General features: G+C 30.2%; 1 protein-coding gene across 1 annotated transcript in view; it reads right to left on the reverse strand.

Moving 5' to 3' along the window:
• Positions 1-27,487, reverse strand: part of LOC143229997 (UDP-glucose 6-dehydrogenase-like) — a 73,493-nt gene that overhangs the window by 27,232 nt on the left and 18,774 nt on the right. Inside the window, 7 exon segments of the mRNA XM_076462934.1 lie at positions 2,521-2,561; positions 3,380-3,475; positions 7,218-7,305; positions 7,308-7,347; positions 9,047-9,141; positions 13,801-13,948; positions 18,388-18,585. Coding sequence (XP_076319049.1) covers positions 2,521-2,561; positions 3,380-3,475; positions 7,218-7,305; positions 7,308-7,347; positions 9,047-9,141; positions 13,801-13,948; positions 18,388-18,585 — 706 coding nt within the window.

Here is a 27,487-nt window from a genome sequence, read left to right on the forward strand (position 1 = left end):
CATCTGTGTAGGGTTCCCTATTAGAATAAACTGTAACATCTCTCAGACTAAAGTAATCCTGGTATAATGCTAATGTATATGATACTGAAGGGTAGTGGTTGTAAGTAAGCACATCTGTGTAGGGTTCCTATTAGAATAAACTGTAACATCTCTCAGACTAAAGTAATCCTGGTATAATGCTAATGTATATGATACTGAAGGGTAGTGGTTGTAAGTAAGCACATCTGTGTAGGGTTCCTATTAGAATAAACTGTAACATCTCTCAGACTAAAGTAATCCTGGTATAATGCTAATGTATATGATACTGAAGGGTAGTGGTTGTAAGTAAGCACATCTGTGTAGGGTTCCTATTAGAATAAACTGTAACATCTCTCAGACTAAAGTAATCCTGGTATAATGCTAATGTATATGATACTGAAGGGTAGTGGTTGTAAGTAAGCACATCTGTGTAGGGTTCCCTATTAGAATAAACTGTAACATCTCTCAGACTAAAGTAATCCTGGTATAATGCTAATGTATATGATACTGAAGGGTAGTGGTTGTAAGTAAGCACATCTGTGTAGGGTTCCTATTAGAATAAACTGTAACATCTCTCAGACTAAAGTAATCCTGGAATAATGCTAATGTATATGATACTGAAGGGTAGTGGTTGTAAGTAAGCACATCTGTGTAGGGTTCCTATTAGAATAAACTGTAACATCTCTCAGACTAAAGTAATCCTGGTATAATGCTAATGTATATGATACTGAAGGGTAGTGGTTGTAAGTAAGCACATCTGTGTAGGGTTCCTATTAGAATAAACTGTAACATCTCTCAGACTAAAGTAATCCTGGTATAATGCTAATGTATATGATACTGAAGGGTAGTGGTTGTAAGTAAGCACATCTGTGTAGGGTTCCTATTAGAATAAACTGTAACATCTCTCAGACTAAAGTAATCCTGGTATAATGCTAATGTATATGATACTGAAGGGTAGTGGTTGTAAGTAAGCACATCTGTGTAGGGTTCCTATTAGAATAAACTGTAACATCTCTCAGACTAAAGTAATCCTGGTATAATGCTAATGTATATGATACTGAAGGGTAGTGGTTGTAAGTAAGCACATCTGTGTAGGGTTCCTATTAGAATAAACTGTAACATCTCTCAGACTAAAGTAATCCTGGTATAATGCTAATGTATATGATACTGAAGGGTAGTGGTTGTAAGTAAGCACATCTGTGTAGGGTTCCTATTAGAATAAACTGTAACATCTCTCAGACTAAAGTAATCCTGGTATAATGCTAATGTATATAATACTGAAGGGTAGTCGTTGTAAGTAAGCACATCTGTGTAGGGTTCCTATTAGAATAAACTGTAACATCTCTCAGACTAAAGTAATCCTGGTATAATGCTAATGTATATGATACTGAAGGGTAGTGGTTGTAAGTAAGCACATCTGTGTAGGGTCACTTAATTATATAATGTAAAGTGAAAGATTCACTCTGAAAATTGTAGGAATGTTTTTAATTTAATTGGTACAGTCTGTTGTATATCAAACAAAATAATAAAAGTTCATGTCTTACTGATTATTCTTAGTTCATAACTAGTCACAGCTCACTCATAGAACACAAATATTTAATATCTAAGCACTTTTATTTTTCTAAACTTCTAACTTGGAACACACTTACTCTGCTCAAGGTTATGTGCTAATTGAACACTGGGTGCTACTTTCTGTAACCAGTCCAGTTAAGAAACTTATCTACTCTTTCATGAGATAATCAAACTGTATTTAACTTTTTCCTCTGAGTAGGCATGCTTTAAAATGGTTACCTGGAGCAGAGATACTTCCAGGTAACTATAATCCTACTTGTGGTTGGTCAGCTACAAGCTATATAGAAGATGTAGATAATAAGAGTACTTTCCAACAGTTTATTTTCCATTTTAAAAGGTTCACAACTTGGATTTTCATGTAGGCTACTTATTGTATGGGCTGACCATACACTTCTGTATATTAATTTTATTTTACTTTAATTTTAATTTTTCAACCTGGAAGAAAAACAATTACACAGTATTAAGTTGTGTTTTTAAACTGATATGTTTTTGTCTTCTTCATTTGTTCTCACACTAGCTTCCAACCAACCACATCTAGCGTGTGTGTGTGTGCCATTATTACCCCTCTAAACCAGGAATACCACATTTTTCTAATTTAATTTCAAATATTGAACTGTTTATATATTAATTCTTGAAGAAACACATCATTAGAACATCCATCTTTAAAGCTCAAAAGTTGATAACAGGGTTTGAAAATAAAAATAACTTGTTGGAAACACAGTTTTGTCTCAACATCAAAATAACCTTGTCCTACATAAACATCATTTTATCAACTTCCATCTAATGAGTGAAGAATTCTCACAAGACAAGATTGTAAAAAAATTAGAAATGACAGCTACAGCTACTAGTCCTTTACTTCCACTAGCATGGATATAATAGTTGTTTTTATTAAAATAAAACTCTCTGTTTCTAATATAAAATCATAAAAACCTTTTTCAGGTTCCTCAGTAACATCTGGGCATGTAAGATCACTACAGAATAAAAAAAACAAAGTTGATATATCAATCTGTTCATTCAAAGAATCAGAAATTATATAATATTTTATATCTAGAAAATTACACAATAAAAACATAAGAATATATATCTTCAAGTTAGTTATTTCAAAAATATTGTTTACAATTTATATAGAATTATTTAATAATAACCACATACACAGGTTAATTAAAAAAATTAATGAGTTTAGCAGCTCAATATTATTATGAATTACAGATCATTGAAAATCATAGATAATTACTCAGTATTTAACTATTATATATATTTATTTACTATATACATTTATTAACTATTATATGTATTTATTAACTGCTGTATATATTTATTAACTATATGTATTTATTAATTATTACATGTATTTATTAACTATTACTTACATTTCAGGAACTGTTGAATACTAATGATATTTAATTAGTCACTATTAAATTAAATTAATTAATTTATAAAATGCTTTTTTTTATAAATTAGACAATACTAATCACTCATATATTTATAATTATTCAATGACTAAAAACTAGCACAAAAATTTCTTGGGAAAGGTTTCTATGTATAAGCCTAGAAAATACTGTTGGTTTCTATGTATAAGCCTAGAAAATACTGTTGTTTAGAGCAACTCATGCATAAAATGAGTTACGCCTATCTTTCTTAACGTAGTAAAGGTTTTTGTGATTAACTTGACTGGAAACATTTCCAGTTGCTTGATTCACAATTAAAAATAATAATTAGAACACTATTAACTAACTAGTTAATGTTAATTCAATAGTCACCTTTCAATAATGTGGAATATAGAACTTACTGAATTATTTGCTGGTCATTTACTTTGGGATCGTAAATAGACAAGTGAGCTCCTTCTTCTAAAAGATGTTTGCATATGTAAATTGCAGCAGATTCTCTAGATGTAACATGTACAGTTTTGATTATTATTACAGTTCATTTACTGGAGAGCTTTAGTTTTAAGTCTGTGTATCAATATAAATGGATATTTATAATTAATAGATACATATGTACAATAGCATTTCTAAACAAACAGTTATTAAAAACAAAAGTTACATTATGAGAATATTTAGTGAAAAGTTACTTAACATGGACTTGGTCAATTTGACCGACCACGTGACCTCTTTATACTCAATTAAAGTACAGTTTTGACACAACTAACTTTTAATATAGTACATATATCTACACAAAATTTAATAGACTTTCAATAAATATCATGTCTTTTATATACAAAAAGTCATTTTTTCAGTGAAGTATTTTTAATAAACTAAAGATCTGTCAGTGATATACCAAGTAATTTTTTTTAACAGTCTGAGTGCAAAGTGATTTTCATGTTACGATTAAAAATACCTTTCTTCATCTCAGAAATCTCAAATTTCACTTGCATAATCTCTAAAACCTTTTAAATACATTTCAAATGTTTCTTTTCAATAAAACATTATATTTCACCTCTTATTTTCTCTACCCTAACTCTATAGAAGGTTGGTCTATTTGACAGAACTCGTAAACACCAAAAAAAGGAGAAAATTGAAATAAATCTCAATCACCCTTTATTCTTTCTAGAATTACATCAAATTGTAACATGAAACAACATTTGTTCATCGTAAATATGTTTAAACTCATAATAGTATACATATATTTATACTTCAGTTTTATTGTTTTATTGCTCTTTGAACTGTGTCTTACTACTGCTATTCATGCCATATAAATTTAAATCACTTGGTGAACATGGAGTTCATGTGAAACTATCAAATTATGTTACCCATAAGCTGCTAGCATGCATGCCTTGTGAAACATTTTTATTGTACTATTATTATTCATTTTACTTAATCTAACCTTAACTAGCTTAAAGAGATCCATATTTACACAATTTAGTTACTTTTATAATAATAAATAATAAGATAAACATGAAAACCAAGAAATAAACTGCTTATCCCTGTCTTCTCTTTTTTTGCCTGTCAAGTAAGCCTACTTTTTTTACATTAATTGTATTAATGCACTAAATAATCTTTATTTAATTAAATAATGCACCAAAGAACATAAAATAATAAAATGTAAAAAGCAGACAATTTCCCCTACCTATCACAATTTTTCCAACTTTTGAACAATGTGACTAAAGTTATTACAAATTCATTCAAGTTAGTCATTGTCTTTGATGTGAAAATAATGCTGTACTTACATAGAAACCGGCATTTCTTCATTCAGAAAACAATGTAATACAATACATTATTTGATAGATGAAAGTATTGTCTTTTTATTAGTTATACATAATATATAATTAAATGTAAAACAGAACTATTAATAAAGCCCGAGAGTGAAAATGTGACAGGTGGGTGTGGCATGGCAGGTCTGATTTTTCTATTTGATAGTTCTGTAACCAAACAAAATTGAAGGCAATAAAAATTATGATTCGTCTAAGTAATAATGATTTTATAATCAAAAATTTACATTAAATTTTGTACTTATTGGAGAGGTAGTAAATAAAATAGAGAAGATGTAACATCTACAGAAAACGCCACCTTTCTCACATTAGGGAAAATTAAGGATTTTTTATAATACTGCCTTTTAAATTAAAAACATAAAACTTGTATACTGTTAAAATATTGAGTATTAGCTATGATTTTATGTTATACTAACAGATACTAAACAAAAAGTAGTTTAATAAAATTTGAAATGTAAGTCACAAGAACCTTGTGAAATAATGTCCAGACAGAGTTCTAAAACCATCAATATCTGTATAATTTCCAACCCTAAAACCATTAAAATGTAAACAAAAACATAAAATAATCTTCAAGAAGCAATTCAAATGAGCACAGAAATGTAACCCCCTCTACTACACAGTAGTTCAATTCATATTATTTTTGGAAGAAAAGAATTTCCAAAATTAGAACTAGACTCTTTCAAAAAAACCCAAAAGTTTTTCATTTAAACAATAAACAGTTGCATACTTTTAATTATAATAAATGGACAGGCATAAATAGGGGATTGAAATGGCTGATGTCAAATTTGAATTAAAAATGTCCACAAATGCAGTGATATAAAAGATAAACCAGAAATACAGTAGTAAACATAAATGAGTAGTGATGATCTCTGGAAGAATGGTTAACTCTCAGAATATGGTTACCCTGTTTACTAATTATTTAGAAATTAAGAAAATCATTACCAGAAGTAATATACTCTCATAAAGCAGCAGTACATGCAAGATAGGAGAACTTTCAGCTAACAATACAAATCGTGCCATACGAGACAGGTCTACACTACTGCTTAGAACAACAATTAACATAAACTTATATATTAAGCAGCATATTATTTTAATGTTTCTAATGTAAACACAGATAAATGTTACATATTTATTAATCACATAATACACATTCTCTCATACAACAAAACAGGTTAATACTAGACTGCTGTAAGTATCTAATGTAAACACAGATGTTATATATTTATTAATCACATAATACACATTCTCTCATACAACAAAACAGGTTAATACTAGACTGCTGTAAGTATCTAATGTAAACACAGATGTTATATATTTATTAATCACATAATACACATTCTCTCATACAACAAAATAGGTTAATAATAGACTGCTGTAAGCATTAAATGGCCTTAATAATCCTGATTGCCTGACTAGACTGTTGTTAGTACCTATTAATACAGTTATGACACGTTATAATGCTTGGTTCAACAAAATACATATCAACGTATTTATGAGACATTATTTCTCATTTCTAACATTTCAGACTCTATTTCTAACAGTGTAATTTAACAAGATTCCAACAACAAAGAATTTGCCAAAGGTTGATATATGTCTCCAAACAAAACATTTTATTTAACCAACCCTCAGATAACTAATGCTAAAATAAAAGTGGGTTAAATCTATCAAACCAGAAAAAGCTATTTAACTATCATTCCAAATTATAAAGTAAAACAAGTGAAATAAAAAACATTAATTTCATCACATGTACAAGTGTTCATGGTTAGGCTATGCGTGGAATATTATGTTTAGCCTTACCTTCTGAAATACATTGAATTGTTGAAAAGGGTTCAGAGTAGGACTACTGGGATGGAAAAGTTTTCGTATGATTAAGATCTCTGATATTGTTTCCTTTTGAAGAGTTACACAGGATGTGATTGAGGTGTTTAAGACTGTTAAGAGAATTGATAGTGTTGATGCATCAACGGTAAGAAAGCTAGAGTAGGGGACACAAATATAAATGTGATTGAGGTGTTTAAGACTGTTAAGAGAATTGATAGTGTTGATGCATCAACGGTAAGAAAGCTAGGAGTAGGGGACACAAATATAAATTTTGCCAGCATAGGAGTTATCTTCAGTTAGGACAATTTTATTTTTAGTTTTAGAGGAGTGGTTTGTCTTTGGAACAGACAACTTTCAGATGAGGTAAATGCAGTTATTTAAGAGATTTTAAATGAAGGCTTCATAAACATTTGAACGATAATGGTTAGATGTGACTTTTTTAAACATTTAGTTTAGATTAATAGATGGCATGGCAGAGATGGACTAACAGTTCCTTTACTGTCCTTGAATTTTATTCAAGTTATAACAGAGAAAATGTTTTATTCCATTAACTTAGAAGTGAAGCTCAACACTACAGAAAAGTCTTGTACTGATATACCTTGTGTCAGCAGTATTCTTCTTGAATGCAAATCCAAAGATTGTTATTTTTTTATCTGTAACAGTATTGAATAGTTTTTCAGTAATCCTTCAACAAATCGAGTCCTCTGAAACTGGTTCATTTCAATAACCTGTTTACAGACACAAAACTGAAATCAATTGATGTGAAATAGTTCTTTTAAATAAGAACAAACTAGTATTATTCCCAAGATATACAAATTTTAGTTTTACAATGCTTAAATGTCTTAATTTAGTTGTTTGCTAGAAACAGCTATTAACAATATGTTTATGCTAGCTTTAGAAATAGAAGTCCTAAAATGTCTAGAATGTTTGTGAACATTACTGATTAAGCAGCTTTTTAAATGAATATACTATGAATATGAAAATCAGTGAAGCACTGACTATGTTAGTTTGCAGTTCATTCACTAGTTGAGAAGTTAAAGAACTATTCAAATTAATGTTAGCTAATATTCAGATTCAGTTAATCAAACAGTTAAACATGAAATTATACAAGTACATTTATGTGTATGTCAGTCATAACACAATTAATGAATAGATTTCTGTTGAAAGTGAAATATTATTTCTGAATTTAGGCCTACAATTCTGTACAAGTGATAACAGCCTGTGGCAAATGTTGAGAAAGAAATCTGCTATTATTACATGGACTTGACATGTCCTTATTTTCACTAAATAACTTGAAATAACTCAACAAATGATAAAACTAACAGGAAACAATACAAAAATACTTTTATGCCCAAAACAAGTAACACAAGTATAATTTTACTTGAAAAGTGCTATTAATGGACTGCATCTACTAAAATATCATCCAAATATCTTTCTATACAAATGGTGTTTATTATTAATATAAAACATTGTAACATGTGAAAAAGTTTAGTTTTACAAAAGATAATTTTATGTTTACAATAAGTAAACAAAATTGCTTTATGAAATACTTCTATGCATAAAATGTTAAAAAATTATAGTTTTAGAAAAGTATTTAACATTAAAACATGGAAAAAAGTTTAATTTTACAGAGTTATAACTAGTAATAAAACTATTTAAATTAGTTAGTCAATCCAAAAAAAATACTGATTCATGCTACAGCAGCAATTGAGTTTTGTTCTTCTAATATTATGTGGTGTTCTTTGTGCCTAATGCCCAGCTTTGTCATATGAATGTAGCAGTGATTGAAACTTTGTACCTTGTACTAAAACCAAATCTGCTTTATACTAAAAGCTGTAACTTGTAATGTAATAATATTTATGATAACACAGTACACTCTAATAAATCGTATGAAATATTAACAGTAAAAGTGCCCAAATTACACAGTACATTCTACTGAACATTGTGAATAGCAAAAATACCAAAAGAACACTCTAATCACTACAGTTTTTAAACTTTCTAATATATTATATTTCCATCACATTTGTAAACGAATCACGAATGCAAGTTAGATTACAAAATTTTGATTTTTATTGTTTTAATCAAAAGCTCTTAATAATAACAAAAGTCTACTGGTGTTAAAACTAAAACACCATTTAGGACAAGCTGTATCATATACATTTTCTCTTCTTATAGTTTAATAACATTGTCTCTGTAGTACTTTAAAGAATGAATTCAATAAGCATTTTTATATGTTTTGGGTGTTGATCAAACAGCATATATTAAATGTGTGTGTGTGTATATATAACCTTACAACAAAGTACCAATACATTGGGGAAAGGTAACAAAACACTTTAAACCTTAAAGACTATTCTGCATCCACAAAACTGCACTAATTATTTTATGACAATAAACAACTGGAGTTGAAAGTACTTCGATCCACATTACCTGGTACCAGTAATTGGCCACCTCAGGAAGATTCAAACACTCACACAAATACACAAGGTTAAGAACATCTTTCTGAAAACAACTTCCTCCAAAACCTGAAACAAAACAATTAATAATGACCATAGCAAAAAAAGGTTTCCATCTGTTAACCAATGCTGCATTATATCCTTAATGTAAGAATTGTAAATATGACAAAATAGCTGAGAATTCTTAAAAAATGTAATAAAAAAGCACAATAAAAATACATGCATTATAAAATAGCATAGCTATTAGGTTATATGTTACAGTCACTAGTTCTGAACAACTGAACACAAAAGGTATAACCCTACCATCCATGCTAAGAGATTGACTGTCACACTTATAATGCATCTACAGATGAAAGTGTTGAGAAAATTTTGTGGTTTTTATAAAGATTCAAACTTGGATCTCCAGCAAATAACAAGTATCATTCCCAATCAGGTGAGGTAAGGCAAGCTCAATGTACTGATCCACTTAGAAATAAAAAGGTGTGCCAGTCACTCTTCAGTCTGTGCTGTTGTCTTTAGTTAAAATTAGGGCACATAAAATCTATCTAAGTATCACTGATCCTGAAGACCACAAAGTTAGATGCCAATACTTTATTAAACTCTTTTATGTGAGGCTGTGTTTGCAAAAAGGCTTTAAAAAAGTCAGTTTTATATTTCACTTTTTGACAGTCTATAACTTATATATTATTGAAACAAAAGTTATTTTATGATCTGTTATTATATTTCTGTACAAATCATACTTTACAATTAAATGTCATGTATCTGGATTTATATGAGACATGTATTATTTTAATAAAACTACAATAAGGAATAAAAACGCTTTTCTCCCATGTTTCTGATAGAGGTCACCACAAATAGCATTTTCAATTCCAGCTAACGAGCAGTGACTGTAATACACAATACCATACAAGTTTGGGCAAATAATTAAAAATATATGAGGAATGGCTTGCCCAAATTTTTCATGACATATAGAGAGCTCTGAGTAGCCTTGGGTAACTCACAGAAAGAGCTAAGGATATCTGACAGATCATACAATAAAACACACTCAATGATAATCTTATTGTAGCACATATTTCAAAACTCACCAATATTAACTTTTAAAGTTCTGATAAAGCTTGTATTAAAAAATTACTAACCAGTGGTGGAGACTTCTGAAATTATTATAGATGTAAACATGGGTGCCCAGTTTGAAAGGTCATGACAGTAAGAAACTAATAATGGTGTACCAGGGGACAGTTTAATCCATATGGCATTATATGATGTATAACTAATGTTTAGTATGGACATTTTATTTTTTCATTAAATGAGCCATGTGACTTAGGTCTTTTAAATCTATATCCAAATAGTTTTATGGGGTACAAAATTAATGGCCATTGCATACCAATCTCACACTCCTAAGGTCTGCCACTGTCACAACAAGCATTAGAGGTCCTAACTAACTGCAGGTTTAACATTCAATAAACATTAATGTTAGAGTTCTCAGCCTGATGGAGCATATACTTTGAGCTTGTGAGCAAAAACTAAACTGACTAAGATCACTCTTTCCATATAAAATGAACACATACATGGAATGGGTACCATAAACACTATTTAATGGGAATAAGTTAACATCCCAGTGAGTAGGGAAGATGGCATGAGAGAAAGATGATATAAAATGAGGCTGTTGAAGCAAATGAGTTTGAGACACGGTAACACTCTGGTACATCAGCAGGACATAATCCACCCAGATTCAACTGGACAGGACTTTGTGCTGCAGGAACTCAATCCAAGATATTACAAGATCCATTGGTCATGTGGCATACAAAAGTCACTAGTATATGGAATCCACTTGAAGAAATTAACAAAGTATGAGCTTAGTAAACAGCATAGAGATTTATTTTTGACACAGTTTTCAACAGTGTTACATGGAGTTATTTTTATAAGAAAGATAACTACTGTTTCACAGTAGTCAGAAAAAAATGGGTGGTCATCAGAGCAGCCAATATCCTCAAACACATGATCACAGTAGCAACATCAACATCCTAAGTCATTACACAACTGGTAGCAAGAATCTACGCTGTAAAGATGGTTGTAACCTGCAGTCAAATGTGAAATAAACAACTGAAAACATGCAACTTTCTCATTCTAAACTAATAGTTGGAACTTCTTTATAAAAACATCTTTCAGACATTTAGAAATAGTCCATGTCAATAGCTAAAGATCTACAATGTTTTTGGCTGCCAAGCTATAATCATAGCTAGAATACATTGAACACAGTTCAGAAATATTATATTTATAGCAAAAATTATTAATGAACATAAATTCCCACTTTACGTAAGGAACACCTATATTTACAGTTTGAAGGCATTAGGACAAAAGCCTACATACAGGACACAGGATATATATGCAGTGATGACAATAAACAAGCCAAAAAAGTTTTATAGTGAAGAAAGAATTAAAATTGAGGGATATCACAACAACAGTGTAGAACAATGTTTACATTTCCATGACTATATCAGGCACTAATTGTATTTTCTGCTAGAAAGAAGTACAGAGTTATGGTATTTTTTTACTAATTTTATCCACTAAAAATTTCTAGTGTACTGAATTGTGTGTTAATAGAACTGGATGCGTATGTCCATTAATGTAGGTGTGGTAAAGAACTTGATCCATAAATTTGGGCAGTTAAAATGTGAGTGGTCTTCTACTTTTATTTTTTAAATGGGTTGTAAATTCTTAAACCTATAGTTATTATGACAGAGGCACCTTTTTTATTGTATTTTTAAATAATCTAACTATTTCAAGGTGTCACAACCACAGGCCTTCAAATAATATAACAAACTCACCACAATATGGCTTTGAGTAATATAATAGCATCATGATGATATGGCTTCAAAAATCTCACTATATTATGATGATATGGTTTCTTCATTTTGTTGAAGTCATTAATTTAGAAGCTGTTCCTTTTCTCATCACAAACCCTTAGAAGTAATTTGAAACACAGAATCCAACTGATTACTTTGCCCCAACACAATTTAGTTTGTGATTTACTAAGTTTTACGAATGAAAAATCAGAAGTGGTCATTTTAATACCACTGGATTAAGTGATCAGTATAATACCATTGCATTGAATGTTCATTATAATACCACTGAATTAAACAGTCAATATAATGTCACTGGATTAACCTTTTCCATCATTTCATCATTTCCATCATCATCATTTCTTGTGTACATACATTAAACATTTTATTAAATTATTATTTTATGAATAAATTTGGAATCAAACTGTAGTTTTCAGTTCAAATTTTAATATTATACATTAATTCTGGAGTTCAACAGTAAATATAAAGAGCAAACTATTGAATATCTAATATTTTTGGTGGTACATGGTGCATCATCTCCTACTTTTGCTCAGACTGTCTTGTGGGTGTCCTAACATTTAAAGTCTACTGAATTAAAACTCAAATTACCAATACTAACAATCTAGAACACAAAATAAAAACTTCCTAACATTTTTATTTGCTGAAATATGATATTAAAAACCCTATAACATTTGAAAATACCTGTTTGTTTATGCCTGCTTCTCTTAATTATATATTTATAAAAATCAAAAGCACCTGTCAAAGTAAGAAAATTTCAGTCTTTCTGAAATTTTCATTATTAAAATAATCATTAAAGAGTTTGAAGAGAGATGATCAAAGTGATATTCTAATTGGGAATGAGGTTTTTTTAGTCCTAAATATAGCCTAATTAGGAAGCCTGATGAATTACAGTATTGGTTTAATAACTCATAATTGTTTGTTAATTCAAAATACATACATAAAACATACAAAAATTATTTTTTGTAACATCTTCCACATGCAAAATTTGACTAGGCTTAGTGAACATAATGAACATGCACAAAGAAACATCAACATCATAAAAAGTAGATATTGTTTTCTACACATTTTTTGTCTTGTTCTATGTCTTAAAAATTAACTGAAATTTAATTATTTATTTATACATAGGAATAATATACACCCATTTAATGTATGGTAACTAAAACATTACTGGACTTTACAAAATAGTAATATGTTAGCATTAAGACAAAAGAATGAGACATTTGCACTTTGTAAAGGTCAGAATTATTCTATCTGACAATGTTAAGATGCACATGCACCTCATGATTTACAACAGTTTAAACAGTTTAGATACAGTTCATAGATCAACAAAACAAAAATTAATAAATACAAATAGATATACACTGTTATGAGACTTAAGCTATTTAGAATAAACAATTGTGGTTCCCTGTTACAATCTGTCATCATTCTGGAAGGAAAATTTGTTATTTAGACTTAGTAATTTTATGTTGGTTACAAGGTCAATTGACCAACTCCATACAAAAGTATAGAGTTAAGGCAGAAAAAGTAACAGATTAAATATAACTGAAAAAACGTTTGATACTTTTTGAAAGATTATAGAGATTAACAAAACAAAATTTGAAAAGTTTCAGATAAAGAAAATTTCAACCTTAAAACCAAAATTACTTTTCATCTTGGATAGTCAACATTCTAAAACAAAAAATTCATGAGCAAAATTTTAATTTAAAAATTCTAATAATTTTAAAGCTAACTACTCTCATGGTTACTTTAATCGTTAAGTAGTAGATGCAATTTATCTAGCCCTGTGATCAAAGAGTTTGGTTGTCAATATAATGTCACTGGATTGGAAATAGTGAAGTCTCAATATTACAATTTGTTTCATACTTACCAACACTAGCTTCAAGAAATTTTGGACCAATTCTGGAGTCTGTTCCCACAGCATGTGCCACTTCTGATACACATGCACCAGTTGCCTCACATATTGCAGAGATGGCATTGATACTGGATATCCTTTGTGCCAAAAATGCATTTGCTGCCTGCAAATATTCCAGAAATTAATAGAACCATAAAATACTACAAATAACCATTCTTTACTTATAATTTGAACTATGAACTAGTGTTTATGCACATTACATTTGGCATATCTGTTCCACGTTGCACAAAAACAAAATACTTGATTGTCAGTGTTACTGTTATGTTCTATCACAAGTATTATGGAAACCCTCCAAGATTCTTTGATCACGTAATTTGACTTCTTTTGTGGGAAAAGTCCCAATTTTTGTATGGAAAAGTAATCAAAAACAACTATATAAAAATATATTTATTTATTTATTTTTCCACCAACAAATTTAATTGTCCAATGTTAAATAATTTTTTATGCATTAGCAAATCTACTGGCTGTTCATTATTACTTTTCAGTAAAAGGAAGTGTGAAAATTATTAGAATTCAGTGAAAGGAAGTGTGAAATCATGATTGTTAATGTATGAAAACCTGCTAGGATAGATAAATTTATTTCGTTTGTTATAATTTTTTAAAAATGTATTTCATATAGGCTGTCAAAACAGATACTAACCACAACAAAAACTCTGAAAAGGTTAAAGGTTATTACTTATGTAGATGAAAGTAAATGTGTAAATTTGATGTAATTGGATTCTGAGAAAGCATTCGACAAGATGCTGCAAAGAAAAGCTTATATAAAAAAATTATCTTTAGGTGTGGGGGATATGATAACAATTAGAATATAAAAGTGACTGGATGGAAGAAAGCAGATGGTTGTTATAAATAGAGTTCAGTCAATGTTATGGCTGACTCATGAATGTGGGTTTTCTCTGGGCACTCCAGTCTTCCCCCAAAATTAATTTCAATGAGGTGTAAGACCAATAAATCTCAGCTCCCTGAAAATGGCCATTTGATCACTTCACTTAAAGAATGTCATATAGTCACATTAGATTATTTAGAACCCTTATCATGACTGCTATGCTTTCACAAATTTTCTTCAACCTACAGTTTTCAACTACTTTACAAAAATCTACTTCATCACTCCTGCACAATATACAGACTAATAAAACCTGTGAACCAACTCAACAAATTCCTGCCTATTTCAAAACAACTACACGTGGTTGGTCTTCTCTGCTCCTCACATATGCTAAATGAATACCATGTGTTCCTGGCTTGTTCATAAACATTCCAGACGGTCCAGTGATCTTCCTCCTTCTTTGACAATGGTGGCTTTTGTTTCTGAGCTTCTGATTTTGTTTTTTTTCCAGTGCTTTTCTCTGTGGAAAATTTCTTGTTAACAGACACAATTTTCATATTATAGTTTTTAACAATTCTTTTGGCAATTTATACCCTCTTTCTTGTTTGGGGTGAAGTGAAATATCAGTTTCTGAACACCCCTGATTTCATGTTTGGGGTGAAGACAAACTTCAGTTTCTCATAACCCCTGATTTCATGTTTCGGTGAAGAGAAACCCAGTTTCTGAACACCCCTGATTTCATGTTTGGGGTGAAGAGAAACTCCAGTTTCTGAACACCTCTGATTTCATGAAGAGAAACTCCAGTTTCTGAACACCCCTGATTTCATGTTTGGGGTGAAGAGAAACTCCAGTTTCTGAAAATCCCTGATTTCATGTTTGGGGTGAAGAGAAACTCCAGTTTCTGAACACCTTTGATTTCATGTTTCCCATGAAGAGAAACTTAAGTTTCTGAACACCTCTGATTTCATGTTTGGGGTGAAGAGAAACTCCAGTTTCTGAACACCTCTTGATTTCATGTTTGGGGTGAAGAGAAACTTCAGTTTCTGAACACCCCTGATTTCATGTTTGGGGTGAAGAGAAACTCCAGTTTCTGAAAATCCCTGATTTCATGTTTGGGGTGAAGAGAAACTTCAGTTTCTGAACACCTCTCATTAGTTGAGTCCAATTATCCCTCTTATTTTTTTAAGCTTTAATAACTTTTACATCTAAATTACTGCCAAGGAATTGATTAATGTTACAAGTGAAGTACCTCAGGGCTCAGTATTGGGACTTCTGTTGTTTTTGATTTACATCAATGAAGAAGATGAAGGAATGGTTAATAAATTGCTTAAATTTCCAGGTGATATAAAGGTCTGAAGAAGATGCTACTGATTTACAAAGGATTTAATCATTTATTGAGTTAGGTAAATAAATGAGAGATGGGTATTAATTATAATAAATGTAATATAATGCATGTAGGTATTCATTATTGGAATTATATGTATAATTTGGATTGGAATAACCTTAACATGAAAGAAGGGGACCTTGAAGTAATGACTTATCAGTTTCTTAAGCAATCCAAGCAGTGTGCTGTTTCCAGTGGTAGATTAAACAGGATTTTAGGTTGTGTACACAGAAATATTGAATACAAGTCTGAATAGGTCATAATTTCACTGAAAAGGTTGCTGGTTAGGTCACATTTAGAGTATTGTTACCAGTCTTGAGATCCTTATCTTAGAAAGGATATTGAATTGTCAGAAAGGGTTAAGAGTATGGTTACTATAATGGTGCCTGGGATGAAGGGGTTGTCATATGATGAGTTGAAATTCTTTTGAAAAAAGTCAAGTAAGATGGGATTTAATTGAGGTGTTTAAGATTATGAAGGAAATTGACAGTGTTAATGCATGGGTGTCCACAGAAGTTATTCCATGGAGAGGCAAAACTCTCCAATAGGAAGCAAAGTGGTGTGATATTGTGAATTGAATAAAAAAAAATTCATATGTATACATATGTTGAATAAATAAAATAAGAATTATATATCTCAATTTCCAGTCACTAGGGGGGGCATTCTGAGCTTTCGACATAAGTAGGTATACAGAAGAAAATATTTCTAAAAATGGAAAGAAGTGGGTGATGCCAGTGTGTTTGATTCAGTAAATGTAATAATATCTCAGAAAATAGAAAAGACAGGAGGTTCTTATTTTAGACTCTAGCTTCTCAATATCACTAATTTGGGTTCCTGATTCATAAGTAACTATAGACTTTGTTTTTTATTTAAAAAAATTAAGCCAATACTGCATTCAACATACTGTAAGACACAAAAATCAATGTGTGTGCTTTTTAATATTTACTTCCAAATTAATTAACTAAGGTATAATACTAAAATTTTAATTATAATCTACAGTTTGAAACCAAACTTATGGACACACATTCGTAGAATAGTAGTTCAATACCATTTTGAATGTGAGTCAACAAACATGATAGGGTTAAATCACATGTATACACATGACTTTTAAGCATGTGTTTAAATCCAACATACTTTCTTAAACAAGCATAATCACACATCACTTTTAACTGTGTGTGCATGTACACTGTTACAATAAATTTGAAAACCTTCACTCACGAAGATTTTGATACCTAACTTCAAGATGAGTTTCAACACCTTTATCATGTTATATACATATAACTTAAAATTAATTTCAACACCTATATAACTTTATATATAACTTTATAACCAGTTTAAATACCTCTACTTACCAGGTTTTACATGTAATTTCAATATCAGCTTAAAAATCTTTATTCACTCTGTCCTTATAAACAACTGTTTTATTAATTTCACCCCTGATGATGGTTTATTTATGTGTGCCCTTAACATCAGTTCTAATTTTTCTAAACATCATTATATTAAGTAAGAGTTCAACTATGAATTTAAATAAAAGAATATTAATACAAATTTAGAAAATTATGAAAGCCATGGTTATACATAAGATGTCATGGTTTATCACTTGTTTGTATTTCTTAGGACTATGAGCTTATAACTACAAATACAGAATGGTGCTACATTTGTATTAGATGTGTAGCAGTAAATACATTTCTGGAAAAAGTGAGTGTTTGTGTTTGATACATCTATCTGGACTCTTCTGAATTTATTGTTTGTTTGCTGGAGTTCATACAAAGTTACACAAGGGTTATCTGGATTAGTCATCCATAATTTTGAAGAGACAGACAAGAGGGAAAGCAGCTGATCAACACCATCCACCACCAATTCTTGAGTTACTTTTGTCAGACAAAATAGTGAGATTTAACTATCACTTATATAATGCATCAACTGCAGTCCCAAAGTGAGAAATTAAATTTTCTTTGCCAGTAACTGGATTAACCACTTGGTAACACTCAGAGAAACACTTCTTGTGTTGAATTTCGTATGAAGGTTATCTGTGCTAAGTATCCCTAATTTAGCAGTGTAAGACTAGAGGGAAGGCACCTCGTCAACATTACCACCACTACCTCTTGGGCTTCTCTTTAACCAGCAAATAGTGGGATTGAACACAACATTATAACCACCCCATGGCTGAAAGGGCAAGCTTGTTTGGTGGGATGGGAATTCAAACCTGTGACCCTCAGACTGTGAATCGAATGCTCTAACCACATGGCCACACTGGGCTTCAAATATGTCTTCTAAACCACATGACCCTTGTACATGAAGTATTATTTCACTGAATCATGAATATATCACATACCAGTTTGGACAATTCTGATGACCAAGTGTTCATTGTGATTATCTTCTTTTCTGGAATCCAGTGTTTATAAACCCAACACAATTTCTCAATAGCTTTGTGGCCTTCTGATGTTTGATCTCCTCCAATCAAGATTCTATCAGGATTTAAGAGGTCACTGACAGCTGATCCTTCAGCCAAAAACTCAGGGTTGGATAGCACCTAAGTGAAGAAAATGGAAAGACTTGTATCAACATCTTTTACATAAAAAATAAATTATACTTTAAAATCAACAGAAATAATAAAGGTAATAAACATATCATAATCAAAACATTTATGTATCAAATGTTGCAAGCAGAATAAAAACGTGATAGAAATACATCCCGTTATCAGAAGTACTACTTAGAAATTCTTATACCTACACAAAAATTAATATTGTGTATTACTACTTAAAAACATGGTATAACTTGTCTATTACAACTTAAAAACACAGTATAACTTGTCTGCTACTACTTAAAAACATGGTATAACTTGTCTATTACTACTTGAAAACATGGTATAACTTGTCTATTACAACTTAAAAACATAGTATAACTTGTCTGCTACTACTTGACAACATGATATAACTTGTCTATTACTACTCAAAAACATGGTATAACTTGTCTATTACTACTTGAAAACATGGTATAACTTGTCTATTACAACTTAAAAACATAGTATAACTTGTCTATTACTACTTGAAAACATGGTATAACTTGTCTATTACTACTTGAAAACATGGTGTAACTTGTCTATTACAACTTAAAAATATGATATAACTTGTCTATTACTACTTGAAAATATGGTATAACTTGTCTGCTACTACTTGAAAGCATGGTATAACTTGTCTATTACAACTTAAAAATATGATATAACTTGTCTATTACAACTTAAAAACATAGTATAACTTGTCTGCTACTACTTGACAACACGATATAACTTGTCTATTACAACTTAAAAACATAGTATAACTTGTCTGCTACTACTTGACAACATGATATAACTTGTCTATTACTACTTGACAACACGATATAACTTGTCTATTACAACTTAAAAACATAGTATAACTTGTCTGCTACCACTTGACAACATGATATAACTTGTCTATTACAACTTAAAAACATAGTATAACTTGTCTGCTACTACTTGACAACATGATATAACTTGTCTACTACTACTTGACAACATGATATAACTTGTCTATTACTACTTGAAAACATGGTATAACTTGTCTGCTACTACTTGAAAACATGATATAACTTGTCTATTACTACTTGAAAACATGATATAACTTGTCTATTACTACTTGAAAACATGGTATAACTTGTCTATTACAACTTGAAAACATAGTATAACTTGTCTGCTACTACTTGAAAACATGGTTAACTTGTCTGCTACTACTTGACAACATGATATAACTTGTCTATTACAACTTAAAAACATGATATAACTTGTCTATTACTACTTGAAAACATGGTACAACTTGTCTATTACAACTTAAAAACATAGTATAACTTGTCTGCTACTACTTGAAAACATGGTATAACTTGTCTGCTACTACTTGACAACATGATATAACTTGTCTATTACAACTTAAAAACATGATATAACTTGTCTATTACTACTTGAAAACATGGTACAACTTGTCTATTACAACTTAAAAACATGGTATAACTTGTCTGCTACTACTTGAAAACATGGTATAACTTGTCTGCTACTACTTGACAACATGATATAACTTGTCTATTACAACTTAAAAACATGATATAACTTGTCTATTACTACTTGAAAACATGGTACAACTTGTCTATTACAACTTAAAAACATGGTATAACTTGTCTGTTACTACTTGAAAACATGGTATAACTTGTCTATTACTACTTGAAAACATGGTACAACTTGTCTATTACAACTTAAAAACATGGTATAACTTGTCTGTTACTACTTGAAAACATGATATAACTGGTCTATTACTACTTGAAAACATGATATAACTTGTCTATTACTACTTGAAAACATGATATAACTTGTCTATTACTACTTGAAAACATGGTATAACTTGTCTATTACAACTTGAAAACATAGTATAACTTGTCTGCTACTACTTGAAAACATGGTTAACTTGTCTGCTACTACTTGACAACATGATATAACTTGTCTATTACAACTTAAAAACATGATATAACTTGTCTATTACTACTTGAAAACATGGTACAACTTGTCTATTACAACTTAAAAACATAGTATAACTTGTCTGCTACTACTTGAAAACATGGTATAACTTGTCTGCTACTACTTGACAACATGATATAACTTGTCTATTACAACTTAAAAACATGATATAACTTGTCTATTACTACTTGAAAACATGGTACAACTTGTCTATTACAACTTAAAAACATGGTATAACTTGTCTGTTACTACTTGAAAACATGGTATAACTTGTCTATTACTACTTGAAAACATGGTACAACTTGTCTATTACAACTTAAAAACATAGTATAACTTGTCTGCTACTACTTAAAAACATGGTATAACTTGTCTATTACAACTTAAAATCACAGTATAACTTGTCTATTACCACTTAAAAACATGGTATAACTTGTCTGCTACTACTTGAAAACATGGTATAACTTGTCTATTACTACTTGAAAACATGATACAACTTGTCTATTACAACTTAAAAACATAGTATAACTTGTCTGCTACTACTTAAAAACATGGTATAACTTGTCTATTACAACTTAAAATCACAGTATAACTTGTCTATTACCACTTAAAAACATGGTATAACTTGTCTGTTACTACTTAAAAAATGGTATAACTTGTCTATTACCACTTAAAATCACAGTATAACTTGTCTATTACCACTTAAAAACATGGTATAACTTGTCTGCTACTACTTGAAAACATGGTATAACTTGTCTATTACTACTTGAAAACATGGTACAACTTGTCTATTACAACTTAAAAACATAGTATAACTTGTCTGCTACTACTTAAAACATGGTATAACTTGTCTATTACAACTTAAAATCACAGTATAACTTGTCTATTACCACTTAAAAACATGGTATAACTTGTCTGTTACTACTTAAAAAATGGTATAACTTGTCTATTACAACTTAAAATCACAGTATAACTTGTCTATTACCACTTAAAAACATGGTATAACTTGTCTGTTACTACTTTAAAAAATGGTATAACTTGTCTATTACCACTTAAAAATCACAGTATAACTTGTCTATTACCACTTAAAAAACATGGTATAACTTGTCTGCTACTACTTGAAAAACATGGTATAACTTGTCTATTACTACTTGAAAACATGGTACAACTTGTCTATTACAACTTAAAAACATAGTATAACTTGTCTGCTACTACTTAAAAACATGGTATAACTTGTCTATTACAACTTAAAATCACAGTATAACTTGTCTATTACCACTTAAAAACATGGTATAACTTGTCTGTTACTACTTAAAAACATGATATAACTTGTCTATTACTACTTGAAAACATGATATAACTTGTCTATTACTACTTGAAAACATGGTATAACTTGTCTATTACAACTTGAAAACATAGTATAACTTGTCTGCTACTACTTGAAAACATGGTTAACTTGTCTGCTACTACTTGACAACATGATATAACTTGTCTATTACAACTTAAAAACATGATATAACTTGTCTATTACTACTTGAAAACATGGTACAACTTGTCTATTACAACTTAAAAACATAGTATAACTTGTCTGCTACTACTTGAAAACATGGTATAACTTGTCTGCTACTACTTGACAACATGATATAACTTGTCTATTACAACTTAAAAACATGATATAACTTGTCTATTACTACTTGAAAACATGGTACAACTTGTCTATTACAACTTAAAAACATGGTATAACTTGTCTGCTACTACTTGAAAACATGGTATAACTTGTCTGCTACTACTTGACAACATGATATAACTTGTCTATTACAACTTAAAAACATGATATAACTTGTCTATTACTACTTGAAAACATGGTACAACTTGTCTATTACAACTTAAAAACATGGTATAACTTGTCTGTTACTACTTGAAAACATGGTATAACTTGTCTATTACTACTTGAAAACATGGTACAACTTGTCTATTACAACTTAAAAACATAGTATAACTTGTCTGCTACTACTTAAAAACATGGTATAACTTGTCTATTACAACTTAAAATCACAGTATAACTTGTCTATTACCACTTAAAAACATGGTATAACTTGTCTGTTACTACTTAAAAACATGATATAACTTGTCTATTACTACTTGAAAACATGATATAACTTGTCTATTACTACTTGAAAACATGGTATAACTTGTCTATTACAACTTGAAAACATAGTATAACTTGTCTGCTACTACTTGAAAACATGGTTAACTTGTTCTACTACTACTTGACAACATGATATAACTTGTCTATTACAACTTAAAAACATGATATAACTTGTCTATTACTACTTGAAAACATGGTACAACTTGTCTATTACAACTTAAAAACATAGTATAACTTGTCTGCTACTACTTGAAAACATGGTATAACTTGTCTGCTACTACTTGACAACATGATATAACTTGTCTATTACAACTTAAAAACATGATATAACTTGTCTATTACTACTTGAAAACATGGTACAACTTGTCTATTACAACTTAAAAACATGGTATAACTTGTCTGCTACTACTTGAAAACATGGTATAACTTGTCTGCTACTACTTGACAACATGATATAACTTGTCTATTACAACTTAAAAACATGATATAACTTGTCTATTACTACTTGAAAACATGGTACAACTTGTCTATTACAACTTAAAAACATGGTATAACTTGTCTGTTACTACTTGAAAACATGGTATAACTTGTCTATTACTACTTGAAAACATGGTACAACTTGTCTATTACAACTTAAAAACATAGTATAACTTGTCTGCTACTACTTAAAAACATGGTATAACTTGTCTATTACAACTTGTCACAGTATAACTTGTCTATTACTACTTAAAACATGGTATAACTTGTCTGTTACTACTTAAAAACATGATATAACTTGTCTATTACTACTTGAAAACATGATATAACTTGTCTATTACTACTTGAAAACATGGTATAACTTGTCTATTACAACTTGAAAACATAGTATAACTTGTCTGCTACTACTTGAAAACATGGTTAACTTGTCTGCTACTACTTGACAACATGATATAACTTGTCTATTACAACTTAAAAACATGATATAACTTGTCTATTACTACTTGAAAACATGGTACAACTTGTCTATTACAACTTAAAAACATAGTATAACTTGTCTGCTACTACTTGAAAACATGGTATAACTTGTCTGCTACTACTTGACAACATGATATAACTTGTCTATTACAACTTAAAAACATAGTATAACTTGTCTGCTACTACTTAAAAACATGGTATAACTTGTCTATTACAACTTAAAATCACAGTATAACTTGTCTATTACCACTTAAAACATGGTATAACTTGTCTGTTACTACTTAAAAAATGGTATAACTTGTCTATTACAACTTAAAATCACAGTATAACTTGTCTATTACCACTTAAAAACATGGTATAACTTGTCTGTTACTACTTAAAAAATGGTATAACTTGTCTATTACCACTTAAAATCACAGTATAACTTGTCTATTACCACTTAAAAACATGGTATAACTTGTCTGCTACTACTTGAAAACATGGTATAACTTGTCTATTACTACTTAAAAACATGGTATAACTTGTCTATTACAACTTAAAATCACAGTATAACTTGTCTATTACCACTTAAAAACATGGTATAACTTGTCTGTTACTACTTAAAAAATGGTATAACTTGTCTATTACCACTTAAAATCACAGTATAACTTGTCTATTACCACTTAAAAACATGGTATAACTTGTCTGCTACTACTTGAAAACATGGTATAACTTGTCTATTACTACTTGAAAACATGGTACAACTTGTCTATTACAACTTAAAAACATAGTATAACTTGTCTGCTACTACTTAAAAACATGGTATAACTTGTCTATTACAACTTAAAAACATGGTATAACTTGTCTGTTACTACTTGAAAACATGGTATAACTTGTCTATTACTACTTGAAAAAATGGTATAACTTGTCTATTACAACTTAAAATCACAGTATAACTTGTCTATTACCACTTAAAAACATGGTATAACTTGTCTGTTACTACTTAAAAAATGGTATAACTTGTCTGTTACAACTTAAAATCACAGTATAACTTGTCTATTTCTACTTGAAAAAATGGTATAACTTGTCTATTACAACTTAAAATCACAGTATAACTTGTCTATTACCACTTAAAAACATGGTATAACTTGTCTGTTACTACTTAAAAAATGGTATAACTTGTCTGTTACTACTTGAAAACATGGTATAACTTGTCTATTACTACTTGAAAAAATGGTATAACTTGTCTATTACAACTTAAAATCACAGTATAACTTGTCTATTACCACTTAAAAAACATGGTATAACTTGTCTGTTACTACTTAAAAAAATGGTATAACTTGTCTGTTACTGCTTGAAAACATGGTATAACTTGTCTATTACTACTTGAAAAATGGTATAACTTGTCTATTACAACTTAAAATCACAGTATAACTTGTCTATTACCACTTAAAAACATGGTATAACTTGTCTGTTACTACTTAAAAAATGGTATAACTTGTCTGTTACTACTTGAAAACATGGTATAACTTGTCTATTACTACTTGAAAAAATGGTATAACTTGTCTATTACAACTTAAAATCACAGTATAACTTGTCTATTACCACTTAAAAACATGGTATAACTTGTCTGTTACTACTTAAAAACATGGTATAACTTGTCTGTTACTACTTAAAAAATGGTGTAGCTTTTATATCACTTCTTCAAAAACAAAAATATTCTTACCAGTACTCAAAATACCAGTAGATAACAAAGACAGACCACAGACCATCTAGTTGGATTAACTGAGTCAAAACATTAATAATTTAATATGCCCACTACTTTCTTGAATGTCAAACAAGCCTTTGACTGTGTATAGTGACTCCATAAGGTTCCAAACTGTTTAGATATAAGATACCAATTCCCATAATTATATGGTTAACTACTTTTCTCCCAAGCATAACCACCAAAGATAAAGTGAATAACATTACATCCATAATCATTTCTGCTAAAAGCAAGGGTACCACAAGGTTTAATTTGCAGCCCCCAAAATTGTCAACAACCTCACTCACCTACCTCTCATTTAGGATTGCATTAACACTCTAGCCCAAAAACACTACCGTAAAATCCAAAATAAAAACAGCCAAACAAGTTCATTTTCAATCCTAATAGACTCACTTTCTACATAGCAAATGTAAATCTCTTCATTCAATTATATTAATAATGTTTAGCACATACGTAATAATCAGATGTTTCCTTTTGAGATTCGCATCTCAAGCATAGACACTTGACTCACGAAAGCAGGTTTTTTCTGGGCACTACTTAAACAGTAGTTTCCCTGCTCATCAAAATTTCTAAGAGCATAGGATTATTTTATCACAACCTCCTGAAAAAGGCTATTAATCTCTCAAATCCATAAGAATCTCTTTAATCATTTAATCATAATATCTCTAATTTTATAAAGTTTTGTTTTCTTTAATTCAATCAGTCTTTCAGAAACCTGTTCAAAGAGAATCATGCCCACTCATTCAGTATCTCTCTCTCTGCTCTAATCCTCATAGACTGCTATCTCCAACCAACATCACTACCACATGAGTAAATAAAATGCACATGTTCCACTTCGACTAGAGAACAGCAGTCTCTAAACAGCTCTCCTGGTGTGCTGGGTCGACATGTTCGATTGTCTTCATACCTTTTCAACAATTCATTCTGTGTGTCAAAATTAAAGTCCAATGGCTCTATCAAAATTCATTTGGTATTAATCTTTTCACTGAGCAGAGTGAAAAGAAGCAAAACTTTCTGACCACTCTGGGTTGCCTTTCAACCCGAAATTGCTGTCACAAATTTGGGTTTGAGTATGAAAATGGCCTTATTCTTAACTGAACTTGCATAAATTGGAACACATACTTCAATAACATTCTCACAAACACAAGTAAAATACTAGCATATTTTCTTTGTATCAAAAGCATAATCAAAGGCTACAACAGTTTACCTAAAAATTATATAAAGCATCCATAAGAACATTATATGCATATGAATGTTCTGTCACTTGCAACGTGTCTGATGCTATACACAACAATATACACCAACCACAACACACAGATATCACAACAGCATTCAGATTATGAATACATGCCTCTCATGAATATGTCTGTAATCTTACCAATTTTCCACTAACAAAGTCCAAATTCATAAATTCGCAAAAAATATTATAACAAAGCAAATATTCACAATAGTCAGACTAGAACCTTCCAGACACTAGCAGCCATGCCTTCTACATAGTAACCTTATATATCACCCCTCACTTACATAAAATCATAAGCCAATATACCATTGTACAGTGCTTAAAAATGTAAGTCAATAGCCTTTTCGTTTCAGCCTCACACTGAGTACAGAAGAGATAGGTTATTTGGCACCTGATCTGTGAAAGTGGGTTTTCTCCAGAGTCTCTGGTTTTTCCTTTCATCAAGTTTTTTTTTAAGAGAATTGAATAATTTCATCCCAGTAAGTCCAACAGACTCATTTCAACTCTATCATCACTTTAACTTTACAAAATTTTGTTTTCTTTAAATTAATCAGTTGTTTGGAAACTATTCAAACAGTATCACTCACTAATTCTGTATTTGTCTGATTGTTAACTGACATCACAGCCACACAGATAAATAACAGCACATGCAACACCGTGGTAATACATAGGCTATCACTTGACAGTCTCTTTACAGTTTTCTCTTCATCTTCAGGTTCACACGTTTCAACATCTTACCACGCACTCAACAAAATGCTCACCCTGTTTTAACAACATTAATCCAAGAGGTTTTCATATCTGTTTGACTTAAGCCTTTTCACCGTAGGGG

This window comes from Tachypleus tridentatus, chromosome 10 (assembly GCF_004210375.1).
Source record: "Tachypleus tridentatus isolate NWPU-2018 chromosome 10, ASM421037v1, whole genome shotgun sequence".
In the NCBI taxonomy this organism is placed as follows: Eukaryota; Metazoa; Arthropoda; class Merostomata; order Xiphosura; family Limulidae; genus Tachypleus; species Tachypleus tridentatus.